The 23705-nt window shown below is 38.6% G+C and overlaps 1 protein-coding gene across 4 annotated transcripts in view; it reads left to right on the top strand.

Annotated features, from left to right (window-relative positions):
- The first annotated feature begins 10553 nt into the window (after window positions 1-10553).
- USPL1 (ubiquitin specific peptidase like 1) overlaps window positions 10554-23705 on the top strand; it is a 41386-nt gene continuing 28234 nt past the window's right edge. For 3 of the 4 annotated variants that reach the window (XM_082602425.1, XM_082602427.1, XM_082602428.1), the window contains exons 1-3: window positions 10554-10821; window positions 19007-19172; window positions 19689-19817. In XM_082602425.1, the coding sequence (XP_082458551.1) occupies window positions 19074-19172; window positions 19689-19817 (228 nt within the window). In that variant the 5' untranslated portion in view covers window positions 10554-10821; window positions 19007-19073. Of the gene's footprint in view, window positions 10822-10857; window positions 12016-19006; window positions 19173-19688; window positions 19818-23705 lie in introns of those variants that run through there. The other variant, XM_082602426.1, reaches the window with a different exon arrangement.

Below are 23705 nucleotides of genomic sequence, written 5' to 3' on the forward strand. Positions count from 1 at the left end.
CTCTGATGCCTCTAACTAATCTCTGGCAACGCTCTTCCCTGAGCTGACATGCCTTGATAAGTGCATTCAGAGCAACAGGAGGAAAGGAAAGCGTTTTTGTAGCCCACCATCTACAGCTTTACTGTAAAACCCTGTCTCATTAGAGAACTTGGTAAATCTGTTTTAAGGAATCATAATCATTTGTATTTGTACTTAAAAACACACAATGTTAAAAAAGCACTTTATCCAATTAGGCCAAGATTTAACATTGTTGACAGTCCTATAGCTATTTTATTATAATTTATTACCAATATTTTACATTAACGGTTTCTCACTTGCCAATTACTTGGCCTTAAGGGTAAAAAGTACAATATATGCTAAACCTCAGTCGCTAAAGCAGATACAAAGACTCACCTCACCTAAATTGAACTTCTTGCATATTTCCACTGCAGACTTTGATTGTCCTTCTTTCACATCACTAATGGAGTTGGAATAAAGGAGCTGATTGGCTACCTGTTAATGATGGTTGTGTTTAAGAATCTTCCTCATCACACTTGGGTTTCGATCTCTTATGTTATAATTAGATCAGAGACCGGTAGCATCTTTTCTCTCTCCGAAAGCACCAGTGCCCAGAGTCTTCTCGGAAATTAAATTACGGATCCGGATTCTTTTGAGAGCTGAAGATACTTGCTGCTGATAGAGGTGACCGTGAGATCCCTCTGGGGTTTTACGGTGTGCACTGGGTGCTGCACAGACTTGTCAAGGTTTGCTACGTCCTCCGGGCATTCACAAAGGCCCTGCTCTCTGGAGTGCTGTATACAGTGTAGCAAAAGAGTATTTATACATCTCACCAATCAAAACACAGCTTTATTACCTCATGCGAACTCATACAAACCAATAGAATTTCAACATGTTCTGTAGCTTAGAGTGCGCACTTACTACCTCTGAACAATACTCATGCTGTAGTTTGTCTCTTTCTTATCTTTTTGCATCTTGCAATTAACTCTGTTTCCCTTCATAAAATGTAATGTACATTCTAATCTTTTAAAAGAAAAATCAGTGTTGCATTTGCAACTTTAAAAAAACTGCGAGTGGAAACACTGGGTCTTAAATTAACACAGGATCAGTAAAACTGTTGTAAATAAAAATAAATTAATTAATTAAATAAACTTACATTTGAATCTTCATCTATCTGACTTCTGTGTCCTATTTCTAAACTGGATCCAAACTTCAGTAGGGAAAAGAAAAAAAGGGGGGGCAACTTATCAACCTTTAAACTAAATACAAAGTACTATTATGGGTATTTTGTGCCCTTGTGGAGTTTACAGCCTATTTGGGTATAAACTAGAACACCTGAAGGGTTACATAATAATATAAGAATTACCTAACAAATATAAACTATAAGAAGCACATAATTACTACCAAATATGTGAGAAATTATGATCATCTTTGAGAATCAGGAAATCTGAAGGAGAAAGGTAAAAACACAGATGCCCTGACCTTGCCCCATGCCAAACCCATAAAATCAGGAATGGGACCCAAGCAATTGCATTTTTAATAAGTTCTCAATACAGTGCTGACCCATACCAATCTATCAATAAGAACCCAAGATATACAAAGCAAGTGCAATGACTCTGGGAAAAAGGAGCATGCTATGACCTAGCAAAGGAAAGATTATAGCAAACAAAGCTTGAAGCAAACTTTAAATGATATGCAGGATTTAGACGAGGTGGAAGAGTATGAGGGGAAAACAGCACTTGCTGAGGGCTTAATAACAGCAGACACTTTTCTACATATCACCTCATTTAAGACAATTTCATTTCATATATGGAAAAACTGAGGCTCAGACAGATTAAATAATTTGCCTGAGGTCACAAAACTAGTTAAATGACAGAATGGGATTAGTAGATATTTTCATTTTAGAGATGAAATTGAGCCTCAGGGAGGTAAAATATTTTGTCAGAAGTAACAAAACTGGAAAGTGGCAGAACCGTGATTTATAAGTGGCCAAGCTGAAATCAGGTCTGTGAATCTAAAGGCTATGCTTCCTTCTTTTTTTTTTTTTTTTAAAATAAGGGGGGAAGGAGATCTATATTGCTTACGAAAACATACAAAAGAAGGAAAGCAAAAGCAAACTTAACGAAAGACATATTAGACCATTACAAAACAGATACATTTTAACTTGTGATGCAGCCAGAGACCATACATTAAAGGCCACCAATGGCTTAAAAAGCACTCAAAAATAATTGTTTAATCGTTACGGTTTTGTCTCAATTATTTAGTTTACTAAATAATTACTAACTGCCATCAGCAGTCAGTCAGGATCCAACTGTTACATTGAATGGATGACGGAGCAACTAGCTGGAAAGCACCAACCTAGTCAAAAGTCAAATTAATTTTATGATTGGCGTCAATTTTAGAATTGTAATGTTAAGGCCAGAGTAATTTTATTTATAACTGAAATTTTTAAAGATTGCTTTATGACAATGTTTTATAAGATTTTGTGGTCAATATTACTATTTTAAGAACTTTTTAAAAAGTGAAACTAAACATTGATTGTATCTATTCTCCACGTATAGGGACTTCAGTTCTACTTTTCTATCTACAAGACCAAAATCAAAATTCAACTCTGTGAGGCCCTTCCTGTAATTAAAATTCATCATTTTTTCTTCATTGCTGCTATACAACATTGCTTGTACAACTCTATTTAGCATTTATTTCATCTTGCCTTGTATGAAAGCTATTTGTTTAAAAATGTTTCTGCTCCTCTTTAGGGATAAGGACTATGCATTATTCACCTTTGTATTCACCCAGCATTTAGCACAGTGCCTTGCAAATTTAAAAAAAGCTTGTTGATGAGTAAGTTAACATTTTTCTCATTAAGAAGATGAGCACATAAATTACATATACATTTCCTAAATCAACCCTGAATGAACAAATATAAGAACAAGGGGAAATATACTTTTGAAAACATTCCACTTTAAGAGTGGGTTTGGTCAGCCATGTGAATTGGGAATTGTGGACCGCCAAGATCATTCATGCATCAACAAATATGTATTAGTATCAGGCAATGTATATATAACAGTGAACAAAACAGATTAGCTCTTGCCCTCACAAAATTCACACCTAGTACAAAGACAGACAATAGCAAGCATATATACACACACACACACATATATGCATGCTATGAAGAAAACAAACAGCAAGTGATAATAAGGAATTAGAGTAGGGGTGGAGGGTAAAAGGCTGCTCAGATAGGTGGACAGCTTAACAAGCGAAATTTAAGCTGAAACTTGAAGGGTAAGAGTCAGTTGTGCAAAGAGGAGAAGAGTCAGCAGTTAAGGGCCTAAAGGTGTGTGTGGGTCATGTGCCGCAATGCCAGTTTCAGGGGGATAGTTATTATAGCACATTCCCCAATCTTCTATTTTTTCAATTCTTTTGCTATTGTTTCTATCACCACTTCTTTTCTGATGGTTCAGATTTGCCTGGCTAAATTAAATGACGGCATTAACTCCGGGGAATGTAAGGTTCCTTCCAAATAATCCTGATTTCCTTTCAGTCCTTATGACTGATAAATTCATCTCCAAGTGACAACTCTTTCCCAATTAGGAAAGAGTGTTTCCTCTATATCGGCTTTCATTTTTTGATTTGGAGCCCTCCTGATTGCTAATCAACGTGTTGTATGATTACTTCAACAATTACTTACAGAATGTTATTTTGTCATCATAAAAATGCACTGCTGCTTTCAGAATTCTACATTGCTCTGGAGCCTAGGCAGAGTAAAGTTCCCTAAAGTGCTCCCTAATCACTGGGCATGCTCAGATCTGCTGGTGCTACATGTTAAATTAGAAGAGGATGTGACATACTGGAAAAAGTTCTGGATTAGAAATTAGAGGATGTAGGTTCTAGTCCTAGGTCTGCCACTTCGTTATGCAAATATGGGTAAATTGTTTACTACTTTTAGAGTTTTCTTATTGGTAAAGAGGGAATACATAGATGTTGCATATTATAAAAATTTGACTATATGTGCTTGGCAAAAAAATTAAAAGAAAAATATCAACTTAAATAGCACTCAAGGAGCATTTGCCCTGGAGTGAGCATGAGCTGGAAAGCACAAATCTGCTGTTACATCAATTGGTCTCAGCTCTTATATGCCTCTCAGTGAAAATCTTACTCTAATGCATGATTTTAGTGTTTTAAATTTTATATATTTTTTTTGTCTGTTTAGGACAAGGTCCCCACATAATCCTTTATCTAGGGCTCAAGAAGCTCAAACGAAGAAACAGCCATGCAGGTGATGTGATTTCTCTCACGTTTACTTCAGAACCAAATAGAATGCTGAGTCTACTATACCATCATATTATATTGCCATAGGGAACACATAAGTCAAAGTTGATGGAACCCTAGAAATACACTTTTGAGACCCTGATTTATCAATTTATTTATGATACTGGTTACTAAATAACATATTTTATGAACTATGTCACTATCTCAATACAGCTGTGTCACTGTCTAGGGCACAGATATATTCACATATGTAGGAAATGATGTACAAAGTTATTCACTGCATAATGCTTTTTTTTTTTTTTTTTGCAGTACACGGGCCTCTCACTGTTGTGGCCTCTCCCGTTGCAGAGCACAGGCTCCAGACACGCAGGCTCAGTGGCCATGGCTCACGGGCCTAGCCGCTTCGCGGCATGTGGGATCCTCCCGGACCGGGGCATGAACCCGTGTCCCCTGCATTGGCAGGTGGACTCTCAACCACTGCGCCACCAGGGAAGCCCTGCATAACGCTTTTGATAAGATCAGACAAAAACCTAAACGTCCAAAAAGAGAGGACTGATGAAATGATACATCATACGATGGAATATTATGCAGCCATAAAAAGAATGAGGAAACACTGTATACAACGATATACACAACTTCTAAGATAAGTGGAAAAAAAAGGTACATAAACTATGCATAGTATGTACCATTTATGTAAAAAGAGAGAAGAGAAAATATATATAGTACTTATTTGCTTGTATAAGCATACATTTGGGGGCGGTGGGGAAATACACAAGAAACTGTTAGCACTGGTTGTTTCCTAGGCAAGGAACCAGGTGGCTGAGGGACATGTGTGGAAGAAAGCCTTTTCACTGCATATTCTTTTTTTTTCATTTCCAATTTTGAACCATGTGAATGTATTACCTAACCAAAAAGAAAACACAAAATTTAGATCAGCAAGAAAGTAGTTTGTGATGAAACAGGATCACATTCTTAGTGGAAAACATTTATAAAAAGTAGACATAGTTCTAAGGGTAAATACCTGCAGGTAGAATGTTTTAACTATAAGGGACCTTCCTTAAATGATACATCTATCCCAAACTTCTCACTGTATAGATCTCTAAACCAAGGCCTTGAAAATTAAGTGACTTGTGTAAGGTCACAAATAAGAGTCAGCATCAGAAATCAGAAATTTCAGCACCTGCTCTAAGACTCTTCTTTATCTGTCTTCTCATTTTGTGTGGGTAAACCAGGGCCAAGTTAAGTTTAGGCTATATAATGGGCTGTCACCTGTCTAAATTTTAGAGTCTTAAAGTACAAAATAACATCAAACCCTCAGACTACTAATTTCTTGTGTGGTCACTATATGGCTATACTTACAAATAGGTTGTGCATATCTATCACTGCACATACCACAGTATGAAAGATCTATCCTTCTAACTCAACTGAAATCACTGAGGGCAAGAACTAAAATGTCTTAACTTTTTTTCTTTTTAAATATGCCATAGTTTTCGAAATTTTAGCCACAGCAATCAGGGACAAAAAAGAAATAAAAGGAATCCAAATCAGAAAACAAGAAGTAAAACAGTCACTGTTTGCAGATGACATGATACTATACATAGAGAATCCTAAAGAGGCTACCAGAAAACTACTAGAGCTAATCAATGAATTTAGTAAAGTAGCAGGATACAGAATTAATGCACAGAAATCTCTTGCATTCCTATACACTAATGATAAAAAATCTGAATAAGAAATTAAGGAAACACTCCCATTTACCATTGCAACAAAAATAATAAAATACCTAGGAATAAAGCTACTTAAGGAGACAAAAGACCTGTATGCAGAAAACTACAAGACACTGATGAAAGAAATTAAAGACGATACAAACAGATGGAGAGATATACCATGTTCTTGGATTAGAAGAATCAACATTGTGAAAATAACTATACCACCCAAAGCAATCTACAGGTTCAGTGCAATCCCAGTCAAACTACCAATGGCATTTTTCACAGAACTAGAACAAAAAATTTCACAATTTGTATGGAAACACAAAAGAGCCCGAACGGCCAAAGCAATCTTGAGAAAGAAAAACGGAGCTGGAGGAATCAGGCTCCTGGACTTCAGACTATACTACAAAGCTAAGTAATCAAGACAGTATGGTACTGGCACAAAAACAGAAATACAGATCAATGGAACAGGATAGAAAGCCCAGAGATAAACCCATGCACCTATGGTCAACTAATCTATGACAAAAGAGGCAAGGATATACAATGGAGAAAAGACAGCCTCTTCAATAAGTGGTGCTGGGAAAACTGGACAGCTACATGTAAAAGAATGAAATTAGAACACTCCCTAATACCATACACAAATATAAACTCAAAATGGATTAGAGACCTAAATGTAAGACCAGACAGTATAAAATTCTTAGAGGAAAACATAGGCAGAACACTCTATGACATAAATCATAGCAAGATCCTTTTTGACCCACCTCCTAGAGAAATGGAAATAAAAACAAAAATAAACAAATGGGACCTAATGAAACTTAAAAGCTTTTGCACAGCAAAGGAAACCATAAACAAGACGAAAAGACAACCCTCAGAATGAGAGAAAATATTTGCATATATTTTGAAGCAACTGACAAAGGATTAATCTCCAAAATTTACAAGCAGCTCATGCAGCTCAATATCAAAAAAACAAACAACCCAATCCAAAAATGGGCAGAAGACCTAAATAGATATTTGTCCAAAGAAGATATACAGATTGCCAACAAACACATGAAAGAATGCTCAACATCACTAACTATTAAAGAAATGCAAATCAAAACTACAATGAGGCATCACCTCACACTGGTCAGAATGGACATCATCAAAAAATCTACAAACAGTAAATGCTGGAGAGGGTGTGGAGAAAAGGGAACCCTCATGCACTGTTGGTGGGACTGTAAATTAACACAGCCACTATGCAGAAGAGTATGGAGGTTCCTTAAAAAACTAGAAATAGAGTTACCATATGACCCAGCAATCCCACTACTGGGCATATAACCTGAGAAAACCGTAATTCAAAAAGTCATGTACCACAATGTTCATTGCAGCCTTATTTACAATAGCCAGGACATGGAAGCAACCGAAGTGTCCATCAACAGATGAATGGATAAAGAAGATGTGGCACATATATACAATGGAATACTACTCAGCCATAAAAAGAAATGAAACTGAGTTCTTTGTAGTGAGGTGGATGGACCTAGAGTCTGTCATACAGAGTGAAGTAAGTCAGAAAGACAAAAACAAATACCATATGCTAACACATATATATGGAATCTAAAAAAAAAAAAAAAAAAAAAGGGTTCCGAAGAACCTAGGAGCAGGAATGAAGACGCAGACATGGAGAATGTACTTGAGGACGTGGAGAGGGGGAAGGGTAAGCTGGGCCGAAGTGAGAGAGTGGCATGGACATATATATACACTACCAAACGTAAAATAGCTAGTGAGAAACAGTTGCATAGCACAGGGAGATCAGTCGGTGCTTTGTGACCACCTAGAGGGGTGGGATAGGGAGGGTGGGAGGGAGACGAAAGAAAGAGGGATTATGGGGATCTATGTATACATATAGCTGATTCACTTTGTTATACAGCAGAAACTAACACAACAATGTAAAGCAATTATACTCCAATAAAGATGTTAAAAAAATAAACTAAGAAACATGGCAAAAAAAACAAAAACAAAACGAAAAATAAATAAAATATGCCAATGCCTAGCACAAGTGTACTACCAAAAATATTAATATAGGTTCACATTCCTTAACCAAAACCCAGGGGCTGAACGTGTTCTAGAAATAAGAAATTTCGGGAATTAAAAAATGTCACAAGGCACACAACCCATTATGTAACACCTCATATACCAGTGGCCAAGAATAGCACCCCAGAATCAAACATATTAATATTTCTTCAGCAAAACATATGGGATAAATACAGAATATATATAACTTTTCATTAGTTCAGGTTGTGTTTTGCTACCAAACGAATTTTGTCTCCAAGCTTAAAACGTTTCTGGTTCTCAAAGCCTTCTGAATGTTGGAATTAGATACGAGACTACAGACTGTACTCACAACGGTGCTGTTAGAAAATATGGTTAGTCACCTCGACGCTCATCTTTTTGATGAGCCCGGAACAAGCAGTTATAGCAGGCAGCTTTTATATCCCACGTTTGGGCAGACTTGTTTTGTTATTAAGGAATCCAATCTAGCAGAGGGGGGCAAAAGCTGACAATGTGAGAAGAGGAAAAAAAAGAATCCTAATTGTACAACACTGTATTCCTATTGGGGCTGCTTATTCATTATTAATTTAATAAAAAACTCCATTTGATTAAATCACGTTATTTTTTAAATGAAAATAGGTAAATAAAACTCCTCCTGACAGGAGTTTTATACATTGCTAACAACGGTATGGAGGCAATGAGCTTGAATCCTACTGGATGGTAACTGCACTCTTGGGGACCAATGTTCATAGAAAGAGGCATTCCAAATATATTGGTGAGAAATAAGCAGAAATGTACAAAAATTTTCTCACCTTCGGACCATTACTCTAATATAAACGAAAGGGGAGTTTTCTAGTCAACCTCTCCTTAATCGTATAAACTCTTTTATGCCTTTTCCGACTTTTTACAAGAGGAAGAGGTCTGGAATCAAAACACAGCACACACTAAAATCTATTCTTTTCTTTCCACAACTCAAGTCCCACCTCCATTTTGTTTCTGTTACTATTACAGAATTTCTCTTGGTAAAAAAATCAAAATTGCACTAAAAGACTATAAATCAACTTTGCAGACAACAATGATATGATTCAGTTTGGGCATGTTGACTTTCAATCTTAAAATTTTTAGCGACATTTTAACTGAATCAATTATTTGTTCAATGTATGACGTTAACATTCAGAGAGTGTTCATTACAAAAAAGTGTATTCCATTCTAAAAATGGAAACACCAAGGGTGAAAAAGAAAAACCTTCTGAATTACCGCTACTATTTCAGGAAGAAACACTTACTACATCCTCGCATTTTCATCATAATTCATTAAAATAAAAGAAAATCTAATTAGCTAGATCTGACAACCAATACACCGGCACGTTAGGTATCTAGTACAACCACAAAAAAGGTAAACAAAACCCAACCAGCCTAGTTTTCAGTTTTCTGGAGAAAAACAAAACAACAAACTCTGTTGGATTCTTGGCCATTTGCATTCAGAAGAACCGAAAACTAAAATTCCTTCTCACTGAAGAATTTCTTGGTACACGGGACTTCCTTCCTCTACACCACCCTATCAAAATTATCAGCATTATTCCAGAATATAATTAGTTTGAGACCACTTAAAAAAAAAGCCACAGTCCAAAATGCCCATGGTGATTATTCTGTAAAGAAATGGTCAGAAACTACACATTGTTAATCCAGGACACAACTCAATCGAGCGAAGGACGTCTGGAATATGCTGCCCCCAAGATTCAGAACGCAGACTCAGAAATAGCACGCGCGGTCACGATGTCCCTTAAACCACATGACCTTCCTACGAAAGCAGACCCTTAAACTTAGAAACTCCATGAGAACTCCCCCCTCCTCTGAAGTTAAAACAAGGCAGGGCAGCTGAAATGAGCGCAAAAGGGACACGTCGGCCACTGCCTAGTAAGAATGGGTCCTGGAGAGCAAAGTCCCTGTGCTTCGGCTACTCCCCTTACCGTTAGAAGATCTGGGAGGGAGGAAAGGAGGAGAAACACCCAGAATCCTGGTGGAAAAGCCCCTGGCCTCGCAGATGGGGTTTAGGGAGACAGGGAGGGGCAGCTCCGTGTGTGGTGACCCTTTGTGAACACGCTCTGTGGCAGCTCGGCTCTCACCGAAGCTTTAGGAGAGCGGACTAAGGGGGCATCGCGCGGCCCGCCGTCGCGGTGACCTCGGCGCTGCAAGGAGGCGCCGGCCAAGAGCCTCCATCGCACCCTCCGCCGGATGGGGAGCCCTTCCCTCCCCGGCCACCCGCCCACCCACCCAAGTCACTCATGGGCGCGTCGCCTTCCGACCCGGGCTCGCGCGGCCAGAGCGCAACGAGATGCGTTCCGGTTTCTTTCCTCAGCGTAATCCCTCCGCTGCCGACCGCGCACTAGTTTTAATCACGCCCCACCCCCTGGCCGCCGGCGTCACCTCCGCCACTCGAGCGCTTTCCAGCAGCTTCCAGAAATGTCGCCACCCCAAACCCCGCCACTCACATATGGCGGGCTCTGCAGCCACCGGCCCCGCCCCTAGTCGTCGCCGCAGCTGAAACTACGACTGCGGCAGCCGGGCGGACAGCCACGCCTCTCTGCGGAGGCCTGACGGAAGTGCTGCAGTCTTTGCCTTCCCCGCCACGCTTACGTCCTTTCAGGCCCCGCGCGGGGCAGGAAGGGGAACTCTTTAGCCGCGGACTCAAACCGGAAGCTGCTTTTCCAGCGGAGGGGCCGGTGGGGGAGGAGCAGGCTGAGGGGAACGTGTGTTGAACGTTGCACTCTGGTGTGGAGCAGTTCGGAGCGATCCGGCGCGAAGAAGGGGAGAACCCGCGGCAGGTAAGGGAGAAGACGGAGTAGTTTCCTGATTCAGCTCCTGAAATAGGGAAGGGGGACAGAGCTGGGCTGATCTATGGGATAGTTGCTCGCTGAAAGGAGGGGCTAGGCTGGGAGGGGGAAAGGATGGGAGTAGGTTCAGGTGGGAAGGCTTGGTGGTTAAGGTATTGGAATGGAGTCACAGATTCATTCGTTTGGACTCAGAGAGGTAAATGCTGAAGAGAAACCAGAGTCTCCCCCGCCCCCGCTTTCCCAAGGAGCGTGGAGATGGGGAGGATTAACGGAACCCTGCTCTTCCTAGGTTTCCAAGGTTGGGTTTTACAAGTGACGTGTCTTAGTCTGTGATTCTGGACGGCTGGGTTGGGTACCAGACAGGGCTGGGCGCCGAAAGCCGACCCGATTCCTCGGTTTCATGTCTGTTGTGGCCTTACCTTTGACAGTTCGCGTGCTGAGCCCACTTGGTCTTGGAGGGAAAGCTCTAACGGGTAAGGCCTTCTTCGAACAGCTGGTTCTCTGGGTTTCCCCATTTTGCACATGGGGCTGTGAATTAAGCTTAATTGCTTCTTTCGCTGTCCCCAGAGACAACTTCACACTTTGGTTGTGCCGTACCTGGGTCCCTACTGGGTTAGTAATTGACATTCGGGCTTTTGGGAAGTTGAAATGTAGAGGAGGGTAAGGCTGGAAAACCAGTGGTCTCAGAGTGCAGTGAGCTTTAGGTCATAGCACTACCTTTAGGTCATACGGAGCTGTTTGAACTTTCCTATAATCACACTGGAGTCAGCAGAGGATTTTCAGTTGAGTAGCGACAGACTCAGACTTGTTTTATAGAAGCATCACTTTGGCATGATACTGAGTGGGAATGGGATAGAAAGAGAGGTGGGGATTTGAGATGCTCCCAAAGAACTGTCCGTAGGATTTGATGACTTTCACTAAGTAAAGAAGAGGGAAGTGAAAGAGTAGAGAACCACTCAAATTTTTCTTTTTCTTTTTTGTGCGCGTTGTGTGACATGCGGTATCTTAGTTCCCCAGTTCCCCGAACATGGATGGAACCCGTGCCCCCTGCATTGGGAGGACGGAGTCTTAACCATTGGACCACCAGGGAAGTCCCGAGAACCACTCAGATTTTCTAGTTTGTGTGTTTGTAAGGATGGAGATGCCAAAGTCTAGGTGAGATACAAACAAGAGGAGCAGGAACAGGTAATTTTGAAGGGAGGACAATGAAGGCGGTCATTTAGAAACAAGTTAAGTTGTACGAATCACCCCAGGTTTTGTACATAGGGTATTTTTTAAGTGAATTTTCTTTTGGATGTTCTGCATGTTAAGAATTTCAACCACCAACCTGCCTGTTTTTCCCATTGAAATGTTGGGTGATAGGATCAGGAGAGCAGATTTGAAGGCTCCTCATGTTTTATTTATAACAGAGAGAGAGAGAGAACAGCTGGAAAAGTTTTCTTAATCCCTCAGGTGGATGGAAATTTTCATCAAAAAAAATTTGTTCCAGATACATAGCTTACCAACTTCTCTTTTGAGAATACTGCATAATGATCCAAGCAGTGCTGCATATTTTCTGCATAAAGTATAAAATAGCACCAAATAGTGGTTGCAATTTACTCTGTGTCAGGTGCTAAGCATTTTACGTGTATTATCACATTTAATTCTTAGAACAAACTAACGTCACAAATAAATTTCTGAACCTAAAGCTCATGCTTTTATCCACTCTGGAACCAGAAGTTTGGCACTTTACTATATAGTTCCCTTTTGTAAGTAGATTATAAATAGAACCAGCCAAAGTTAACCAATTAGTATTGTCTGTGAGGAGATTAAAAAGAAAAAGCTATCACCACACTTGTTTTTACCCTTTTGGCAGTGGTTCTCAATGGGGTGATTCCCCCCTCCCCCTGGGAGGGGAGAGGAGGGAGGGACATTTGGCAATGTCTAGAGACATGGTCACAGCTGAGGGGTGGGTGCTGTTGGCATCTAGCACATAGCGGTCATTTATGCTGCTAAACATCCTCTTAACACACAGGGCAGCCCTCACAACAGAAGAATTATCTGGGCCAAAATGTCGATAATCCTGTGGTTGAGAAACCCTGCTTTTGGATATTTCTTTAGGAATAGCATATTGACATCCACTGATACTTTTTTTTTTGAATATTTGAATTTTATTTATTTTGTATACAGCAGGTTCTTGTTATCTATTTTATACCTTTTAGTGTATACATGTCAATCCCAATCTCCCAGTTCATCCCCCCCCCACCACTGCCCCACCACTTTCCCCCCTTGGTGTCCATACGTTTGTTCTCTACATCTGTGTCTCTATTTATACCCTGCGAACCAGTTCATCTGTACCATTTTTCTAGGTTCCACATATATGCGTTCATATACGATATTTGTTTTTCTCTTTCTGACTTACTTCACTCTATATGACAGACTCTAGGGCCATCCACCTCACTACAAAGAACTCAATTTCGTTTCTTTTTATGGCTGAGTAATATTCCATTGTATATATGTGCCACATCTTCTTTATCCATTCATCCGATGATGGACACTTAGGTTGCTTCCATCTCCTGGCTATTGTAAATAGAGCTGCAGTGAACATTTTGGTACATGTCTCTTTTTGAATTATGGTTTTCTCAGGATATATGCCCAGTAGTGGGATTGCTGGGTCGTATGGTAGTTCTATTTGTAGTTTTTTAAGGAACCTCCATACTGTTCTCCATAGTGGCTGTACCAATTCACATTCCCACCAGCAGTGCAAGAGCGTTCCCTTTTTTCCACACCCTCTCCAGCATTTATTGTTTCTGGATTTTTTGATGATGGCCATTCTGACCGGTGTGAGATGATATCTCATTGTAGTTTTGATTTGTATTTCTCTAATGATTAATGATGTTGAGCATTCTTTCATGTGTTTGTTGGCAATCTGTATATCTTCTTTGGAGAAATGTCTATTTAGGTCTTCTGCCCATTTTTGGATTGGGTCGTTTGTTTTTTTGATATTGAGCTGCCCGTAAATTTTGGAGATTAATCCTATGTCAGTTGCTTCAAAATATATGCAAATATTTTCTCCCATTCTGAGGTTGTCTTTTTGTCTTGTTTATGGTTTCCTTTGCTATGCAAAAGCTTTTAAGTTTCATTAGGTCCCATTTGTTTATTTCTGTTTTTATTTCCATTTCTCTAAGAGGTGGGTCAAAAAGGATCTTGCTGTGATTTATGTCATAGTGTTCTGCCTATGTTTTCCTCTAAGAATTTTATACTGTCTGGTCTTACATTTAGGTCTCTAATCCATTTTGAGTTTATTTTTGTGTATGGTGTTAGGGAGTGTTCTAATTTCATTCTTTTACCTGTAGCTGTCCAGTTTTCCCAGCACCACTTATTGAAGAGGCTGTCTTTTCTCCATTGTATATCCTTGCCTCCTTTTTCATAGCTTAGTTGACCACAGGTGCGTGGGTTTATCTCTGGGCTTTCTATCCTGTTCCATTGATCTATATTTCTGTTTTTGTGCCAGTACCATACTATCTTGATTACTGTAGCTTTGTAGTATCATCTGAAGTCAGGGAGTCTGATTCCTCCAGCTCCATTTTTTTCCCTCAAGACTGCTTTGGCTATTCGGGGTCTATTGTGCTTCCATACAAACTTTAAGATTTTTTTGTTCTAGTTCTGTAAAAAATGCCACTGGTAATTTGATAGGGATTGCATTGAACCTGTAGATTGCTTTGGGTAGTATAGTCATTTTCACAATGTTGATTCTTCCAATCCAAGAACATGATATGTCTCTCCATCTGTTTGTGTCATCTTTGATTTCTTTCATCAGTGTCTTATAGTTTTCTGAGTACAGGTCTTTTTATCTCCTGAGGTAGGTTTATTTCTAGGTACTTTATTCTTTTTGTTGCAGTGGTGAATGAGATTGTTTCCTTAATTTCTCTTTCTGATCTTTTGTTGTTAGTGTATAGGAATGCAAGAGATTTCTGTGCATTAATTTTTGTATCCTGCAACTTTACCAAATTCATTGATTAGCTCTAGTAGTTTTCTGGTGGCATCTTTAGGATTCTCTAAAGAAAATAGTATTTCTCTAAAGACTGTATAGTATCGTGTCATCTGCAAACAGCAACAGTTTTACTTCTTCTTTTCCAATTTGTACTCCTTTTATTTCTTTTTCTTCTCTGATTGCCATGGCTAGGACTTTCAAACGATGTTGAATAATAGTGGCGAGAGTGGACATCCTTGTCTTGTTCCTGATTTTAGAGGAAATGCTTTCAGTTTTTCACCATTGAGAATGATGTTTGTTGTGGGTTTGTCATATATGGCTTTTATTATGTTGAGGTTGGCAGAGGTTCCCTCTCTGCCAACGTTCTGGAGAGTTTTTATCATAAATGGGTGTTGAATTTCGTCAAAAGCTTTTGCTGCATCTATTGAGATGAACATATGGTTTTTATTCTTCAATTTGTTAATATGGTGTATCACATTGATTGATTTGCATATATTGAAGAATCCTTGCATCCCTGGGATAAATCCCAGTTGATCGTGGTGTATGATCCTTTTAATGTGTTGTTGGATTCTGTTTGCTAGTATTTTGTTGAGGGTTTTTGCATCTATATTCATCAGTGATGTTGGTCTGTAATTTTCTTTTTTTGTAGAATCTTTGTCTGGTTTTGGTGTCAGGATGGTGGTGGCCTCATAGAATGAGTTTGGGAGTGTTCCTTCCTCTTCAGTTTTTTGGAAGAGTTTGAGAAGGATGGGTGTTAGCTCTTCTCTAAACGTTTGATAGAATTCACTTGTGAAGCCATCTGGTCCTGGACTTTTGTTTGTCGGAAGATTGTTAATCACAGTTTCAATTTCATTACTTGCAATTGGTCTGTTCATATTTTCTGTTTCTTCCTGGTTCAGCCTTGGAAGGTTATACCCTTCTAAGGATTCGTCCATTTCTTCCAGGTTGTCCATTTTATTGGCAGAGTTGCTTGTAGTAGTCTCTTATGATGCTTTGTATTTCTGGGGTGTCTGTTGTAACTTCTTTTTCATTTCTGATTTTATTGATTTGAGTCCTTTCCCTCTTTTCTTGATGAGTCTGGCTAAAGGTTTATCAATTTTGTTTATCCTCTCAAAGAACCAGCTTTTAGTTTTATTGATCTTTCCTATTGTTTTCTTTGTTTCTATTTCATTTATTTCTGCTCTGATCTTTATGATTTCTTTCCTTCTACTAATTTTGGGTTTTGTTTGTTCTTCTTTCTCTAGTTCCTTTAGGTGTAAGGTTAGATTGTTTATTGGAGATTTTTCTGTTTCTTGAGGTAGGCTTGTATTGCTATAAACTTCCCTCTTAGAACTGCCTTTGCTGCATCCCATAGGTTTTGGATCATTGTGTTTCATTGTAATTTGTCTCTAGGTATTTTTTGATTTCCTCTTTGATTTCTTCAGTGATCTCTTGGTTATTTAGTAATGTATTGTTCAGCCTCTATGTGTTTGTGTTTTTTATGATTTTTTCCCTGTAATTGATTTCTAATCTCATAGCGTTGTGATCAGAAAAGATGCTTGATATGATTTCAATTTTGTTAAATTTACTGAGGCTTGATTTGTGACCCAAGATGTGATCTATCCTGGAGAATGTTCCATGTGCACTTGAGAAGAAAGTGTAATCTGCTGCTTTTGGATGGAATGTCCTATAAATATCAATTAAATCTATCTGATCTACTGTGTCATTTAAAGCTTGTGTTTTCTTATTAGTTTTCTGTCTGGATGATCTGTCCATTAGCGTGAGGTGTTTAAGTCCCCCACTATTGTGTTACTGTCGATTTCCTCTTTTATAGCTGTTAGCAGTTGCCTTATGCATTGATGTACTCCTATGTTGGGTGCATAAACATTTGTAATTGTTATATCTTCTTTTTGGATTGATCCCTTGATCATTATGTAGTGTCCTTCCTTGTCTCTTGTAACATTCTTTATGTCAAAGTCTATTTTATCTGATACATGTATTGCTACTCCAGCTTTCTTTCAATTTCCATTTGCGTGGAATAGCTTTACATCCCCTCACATTCAGTCTATATGTGTCCCTCGGTCTGAAGTGGGTCTCTTGTAGACAGCATATAGATGGGTCTTGTTTTTGTATCCATTCAGCAAGCCTGTGTCTTTTGGTTGGAGCATTTAATCCATTCACGTTTAAGGTAATTATCAATATGTATGTTCCTGTTACCATTTTCTTAATTGTTATGGGTTTGTTTCTGTAGGTCCTTTTCTTCTCTTGTGTTTCCTACTTAGAGAAGTTCCTTTAGTATTTGTTGTAGAGTTGGTTTGGTGGTGCTGAATTCTCTTAGCTTTTGCTTGTCTGTAAAGCTTTTGATTTCTCCGTTGAATCTGAATGAGATCCTTGCCGGTAGAGTAATCTTGGTTGTAGGTTCTTCCCTTTCATCACTTTAAATATATCGTGCCACTTCCTTCTGGCTTGTAGAATTTCTGCTGAGAAATCAGCTGTTAACCTTATGGGAGTTCCCTTGTATGTTTTTTGTCGTTTTTTCCCTTGTTGGTTTCGATAATTTTTTTGTGTTTTTAATTTTTGCGAATTTGATTACTATGTGTCTCAGCGTGTTTCTCCTTGGGTTTAACCTGCCTGGGACTCTCTGCGCTTCCTGGACTTGGGTGGCTGTTTCCTTTACCATGTTAGGGAAGATTTTGAGTATAATCTCTTCAAATATTTTCTTGGGTCCTTTCTGTCTCTCTCTCATCTCCTTCTGGGACCCTTATAATGCAAATGTTGTTGTGTTTAATGTTGTCCCAGAGGTCTCTTAGGCTGTCTTCATTTCTTTTCATTCTTTTTTCTTTATTCTGTTCCACAGCAGTGAATTTCACCATTCTGTCTCCCAGGTCACTTATCCATTCTTCTGCCTCAGTTATTCTGTTATTGATTCCCTCCTAGTGTATTTTTCATTTCAGTTATTGTATTGTTCATCTCTGTTTGTTGGTTCTTTAATTCTTCTAGGTGTTTGTTCTTTAATTCTTCTAGGTCTTTGCTAAACATTTCTTGCACCTTCTCAATCTTTGCCTCCATTCTTTTCCCGAGGTCCTGGATCATCTTCGCTATCATTATTCAAATTCTTTTTCTGGAAGGTTGCCTCTCTCCACTTCATTTAGTTGTTTTTCTGGGGTTTTGTCTTGTTCCTTCATCTGGTACAAAGTCCTCTCCCTTTTCGTTTTGTCTCTCTTTCTGTGAATGTGGTTTTCCTTCCACAGGTTGCAGAATTGTAGTTCTTCTTGCTTCTGCTGTCTGCCCTCTGGTGGATGAGGCTATCCTCCACTGATACTTTTCTAAAAAGCATTTTTATTTTTGAAATTATTCCTTGGCTTGAAAGGTGTGTAAAGTTTATACAGCAGGAAACAATAGCATAACTAGTTTTTAAAGTGAATCTGTGAGCCCCAGTTTCCTAGGAAGTGGTTGTCATAGAATCATGGATTCTTAGATTTGGGAAAGACTTTTGCTTGAAAGTGTTTTACAACATCCCTGTGAAGTGGTGATTCACTCTGCTTAAAGTTCTCCTTTATCTTGTTTTCGTTGTATTTGAAATCCATATCTGAACCACTGTTAACAATTACTTTTCCCTTACACTGAGCTCCAGTTTCATAATTTCAACTTTACTAAATGTGATTCTACTCCATGGGTCTACACTCAAAACACTGTATGATTGACAGTGTTCCATTACAGATTATTTACTTTAATGTAAAATAGTATTTTGTTGGTAGCTTTTATTTAAAAAGTGGCACTGTTCTCAGTTGGTGATGTATTCTTGGCAGTTGAAAGCAATAGGAATGTATAGGGTTCGTTTGTCCTTGTTAAGTAATGGCACAAGGGATCTGTGTTTTATTTAAATATTTTCTTGGTATAATGCTTACATATTTGTTTCAAGTTGCGCGTAGACTAAAAACTTAGGTTTTCAAGCTCTCGTCAATATATTTAAGAAATAGCTATCTCTATTACAAGTTTTGATAAATTTGCTTACAAAAATTAGTCTACTGTGAAGACTGGTCCTATTGCCAGTTTTTGCCCTCTCTCCACAAATTTGCTAGATCTTTAAATAAATTTAGGTATTTTGTTTTCACTTCAAGATTACAATTTCAGAATATGTTTAACATAAGATATATAGTTCTCAAAATATACTTAATATGCATACATCTTATAAAAATTGTCTATTAACTTTTTTTTTTCCAGGGTTCATTGAAAAATCCTTAGTGATATTGACATGTTTCAAGTGACATAAATTAGCCAATGACTCGGAATGATGGATTCCCCGAAGATTGGAAATGGTTTGCCAGTGATTGGACCAGGGACTGATATAGGGATATCTTCACTCCACATGGTGGGGTATTTGGGAAAAGTTAGTGAACTTATTTTTTGCCTCAGTGCAAAGTTGGTTTTTTTCTCTCCTATTTTTAAGACTTAAATTTGGTTTTAACTTTACCAGTTAATTTTAAAAAAACTGTATCTTCCACGGAAATCTTACAGTAATGGCGAAAGATTGTTCTCTGTTTACCTCTCTATGTTTTATTGATATGTAAAAGTAGAAATAAAACATAGACCGTATAGTTTACTATTTGAAAATGTTGAATGTATTTTCAGTGACAGTTGACATTACTTTTTTTCTTGCAGATAAAACTGATGCTATCTTTAATACTTAATTTAATATTTAAAACTAGAATATATTCTTTTTGGAACAATAGCTGTATTAAAGCCTATATGCACTTCTTTTATTTGCTATCTTTAAGATATCTTGCCAGGACACTTCTAGGTGAAAATTGTACATTTTTTTTCTGGTTACTTTTCCATTTAACTTTTTGTAATTTTATACAATCTAGGAATGTCTATATTTTAATTTACTTTTTTTCTCTTTTAGAATTATGATTCATCTAAAGTACCGTCAGATGGGTATTGCCCTGCTTGTAGGACGAAGGGAAAGTTAAAAGCCTTAAAGACTTACCGAATTAGTTTTCAAGAATCTGTCTTTTTGTGTGAGGATCTGCAGGTAAAGTATTAATCTTAGATAGTATTGAAGTTTTCGCCTTTTGCTTTTTTCTTCAGTGTTTAAATTTGTACTCATTTTTTAGTTTTTAGACTGTATGTTTTTAATATGTAGTTAGTCTCTAGATCTGTCTGGTATGTAATTTTAAATATTTTATTTTGCCACTTGATTTCCTGAGTCATTACATGAAGATGTTTGTTTTTATTGTCATTAGACTTGTGAGAAGAGAGAATATATTTCAAGATTTTTTTTTTAAACCTTGTGGAGGTCCTTTTAGCTGTTGTTATTCTCATGTGTTGTTTATTAACTTTGGGACTTACTGAAAAGGTTATTAATCTCTAAGTATTATGTACATAAGGCTCTAAATATCTTAGAATTATAGTAATTTGTACCCACTGGCACAACTTTTTACACAGGAGCTCGTTAAATTCCATAATGCTCTATATCTTACTGTACTTGACAACTTATGAAACTGTCATATACATACTTAATTCTCAAAACTTTGCAAGGTAGGTATTTCCATGTTATGAATAAGAAAACAGATGCAGAGGGTTTAGGAACACCACATCTTCATAAAGCAGCAGAGCAGTGATTGGAATACAGTCATCTAATTTCAGATATGTATTATTCCAGGTAAACTAGCAGTTTATCAGAATCCTTGGAAAGCTTTTTAAAAATTTCTGGGTCTCACCTAGATGCTTATTGAATAGAGTTGGCCCAGAGTTCTGTAGTTTTATAACTTTTATAAACTGTCTGATGACCAGCCAGTTTTGGAAAATACTAGACTATATTATATTGTTGGTGATAGATACTTTTGTTGGGTAACACTTAAAGAAAATTTCAGGTATTCTTACAAATAGAAATAAATTATTTTTTTGCATTTATGCAATAAATATTTATTTGTGTGTCACCATGTTGGCACTGTTCCAGATGCTAGGATACAGTGAATAAAACAAAAATTTCTTGCTCTCAACAAGGCTATATACTAGATTGGGAAAGAAAATAAAAAAGGAAAGCATACTTTTTTGTGTGAGGTAATGAAAAGTGCTGTAGAGAAAAATACAGCCACAGGGACTGGAGTATCAGAGAGTGGGTAATTTGCAATTTTAAATAAAGTATAGGAGGAAACTGTTAATTGAGAAAGTGACATTTGAGCAAAGATCTGAAAGAGATGAAGAGGAACAAGTCCTGCGGATACCTGAGGAGTGAGCCTTCCAGGTGGGGAGAGTAGCAGACACAAGGTCCTGAGAGAGCAGAGGCTGCCTGTCCACATTTGTGCTACTGCAGGGAAACCAGCAGAGCTGGATCGGAGTGAGTGAAGCAGAATAAGGGAAGATGGGATGGATCCAGTAAAGCCTTGTAGGCCATTTGCTGGCTTTTACTATGAAATAAAGAACCATAGTAGGGATTTTGGCAGAGGAGTGACATGATCTGATTTTCATGTTGAAAAAAATGTGATGGGCAAGATCTGAAGCAGGGAAATGGTTGGAAGGCAGTTGTAGTATTCCAGGGATAACAAGTAGCGGCCAGGTTGATGAGGCATGGTTGGATTCTATAAGTATTTTGATAGTTAAAAGGATATGCTGAAAGAGTAGGGTACATGGTAGGAAAGGGAGGAATCAAGGATGATCCCCAGATATTTGGCTTGAATAACTGGAAGAATGGAGCTGCCGGTTGCTGAACTGAGAAAGACTTTGGGAAGAGGAAGATCTGGGGGAAAGATCAGGAGATCAGGAGCAATCAAGCTTGAGGCATCTATCTAATAGCTGGGTATATGGAGTAAACAGTTGGATCTATGTGTCTGGTGTTAGGTGGAGAGTCTAAGATTGGATATATACATTTGGGAGTCATCAGCAAACTTACATGAACTTACATGGTTCAGTAAGTAATTGAACCATGAGGCTGGGTGAGTTTACCAAGAGTGTGGATAAAGAGTTGCAAAACTGAGCTGGAACACTCCAGCATTAAAAAGTTTGAGAGGTGAAGTGGAGCCAGCAAAGAAGTGAGAGACGTGGAGAGTGAGGTAGGCGTAATCTCAGGAAGGAAAGTATATTGTCCTGGATGTCAAGTGAAAAAATACTTAATGAAGGAAGGAATGATTTACTGTCAATTCCAGTGAGAACTCAAGGTGGCTGAGGACTCAACTCACCATTGACTGGAGTGTCATGGGGGGTCCTTGCAGGCCTTGATTAGAGTAGTTTTGGTAAAGTAGTAGTGGTAAAAGCCTGATTGGACTGAGTGATGGAAAATGGGAGAGGAAGAATTGAGAAATATAGACGTGAGGTAGTACCCGGAGGGAACAGTTTTACTTTTGTTTGTTTTTAAGTTGGGAAAAACAACAGCATGTTTGTATGCTGGTTATATCCAATGGAGAGGGAAAAATAGGAGAAAGTGTCACAGAATTGCTGGAGGGATATCCCTAGAGCAAATGACAGGCTCTATTGCACAAGGGGAGGGCTTGACTTTAGGAGACTTGACAGCTCAGCTCATCTGTAACACCAGACTCTACAGAGTTTACTAATTAACTAGCTCAGCATAAAGTTATAGAATTGTGAGCACTGGAAAGAGAGAAAAATAAAACTTACTGATTCTAGAAGAAAATTACTTTTTTCCCTCTTCTGAACAATACGTAATATTTCAGTAGAGTTCTTTAACCAAGGACTACCAGAATAGAGAAGTCTCTGTTCTCAGAACAGTGGTTTTAACTATTATGGTTAGATGTGGTTTTTCTGCATTTTTAGTTTTTGAAGCATTCTTTTTTAAGCAATGAGGAAAAAAAAGTAACCAAGAGTTTCAAGTATATACTTTGCAAATGTAAAAAAAGAACTTTAGAGTAATTATTGATCTAGTTTTTAGAAAATGTTCTCATCATCAGTAAGAGCCCAGTGTATTTTATGAAGTACATTGGTTTACACCAGGAGTCAGCAAACTCCTTGTATATTACCCACTGGCTAAGAGTGATTTTTTGTTGTTGTTGTTGTTTTTAATTAAGTAGGGGTGCTGGTGGGATGTGCACACCATGATTTTGACTCTGCTTGAGAATGGTAAAGGTTTTTTTAAAATTTTTTGCCTTTAAAAAAAAAAAGTAAAAATTTTTTTGTTAAAAAAAACATAAAATTTACCATCTTAACTTTTTTTTTTTTTTTTTTTTTTTTTTTTTGGCGGTACACGGGCCTCTCACTGTTGTGGCCTCACCCGCTGCGGAGCACAGGCTCCGGACGCGCAGGCTCAGCGGCCATGGCTCACGGGCCCAGCCGCTCCGCGGCACATGGGATCTTCCCAGACCGGGGCACGAACCCGTGTCCCCTGAGTCGGCAGGCGGACTCTCAACCACTGTGCCACCAGGGAAGCCATCTTAACCATTTTTTTTTTTTTTATAAATTTATTTATTTATTTATGGCTGTGTTGGGTCTTCATTTCTGCGCAAGGGCTTTCTCTAGTTGCGGCAAGCGGGGGCCACTCTTCATCGCAGTGCGTGGGCCTCTCACTGTCGGGGCCTCTCTTGTTGCGGAGCACAGGCTCCAGACGCGCAGGCTCAGCAATCGTGGCTCACGGGGCCAGCTGCTCCGCGGCATGTGGGATCTTCCCAGACCGGGGCACAAACCCGTGTCCCCTGAGTCGGCAGGCGGACTCTCAACCACTGTGCCACCAGGGAAGCCATCTTAACCATTTTTAAGTGTACAGTTCAGGAGTGTTTGCTATATTCACATTGTTGTATAACATATCTCTAGAACCTTTTCATCTTGCGAAACTGAAATTCTGTACCCGTTGAATAACAACTTCTCCCTGTAGCCCTGGCAACTACCATTCTACTTTGTCTCTATGAATTTGACTACTCTAGGTACCTCATATAAGTGGAATCATACAGTTTTTGTCTTTTGTGATTTTACT

The sequence above is a fragment of the Mesoplodon mirus genome, assembly GCF_964341445.2.
Source record: "Mesoplodon mirus genome assembly, chromosome: 17".
Lineage (NCBI taxonomy): Eukaryota > Metazoa > Chordata > Mammalia > Artiodactyla > Ziphiidae > Mesoplodon > Mesoplodon mirus.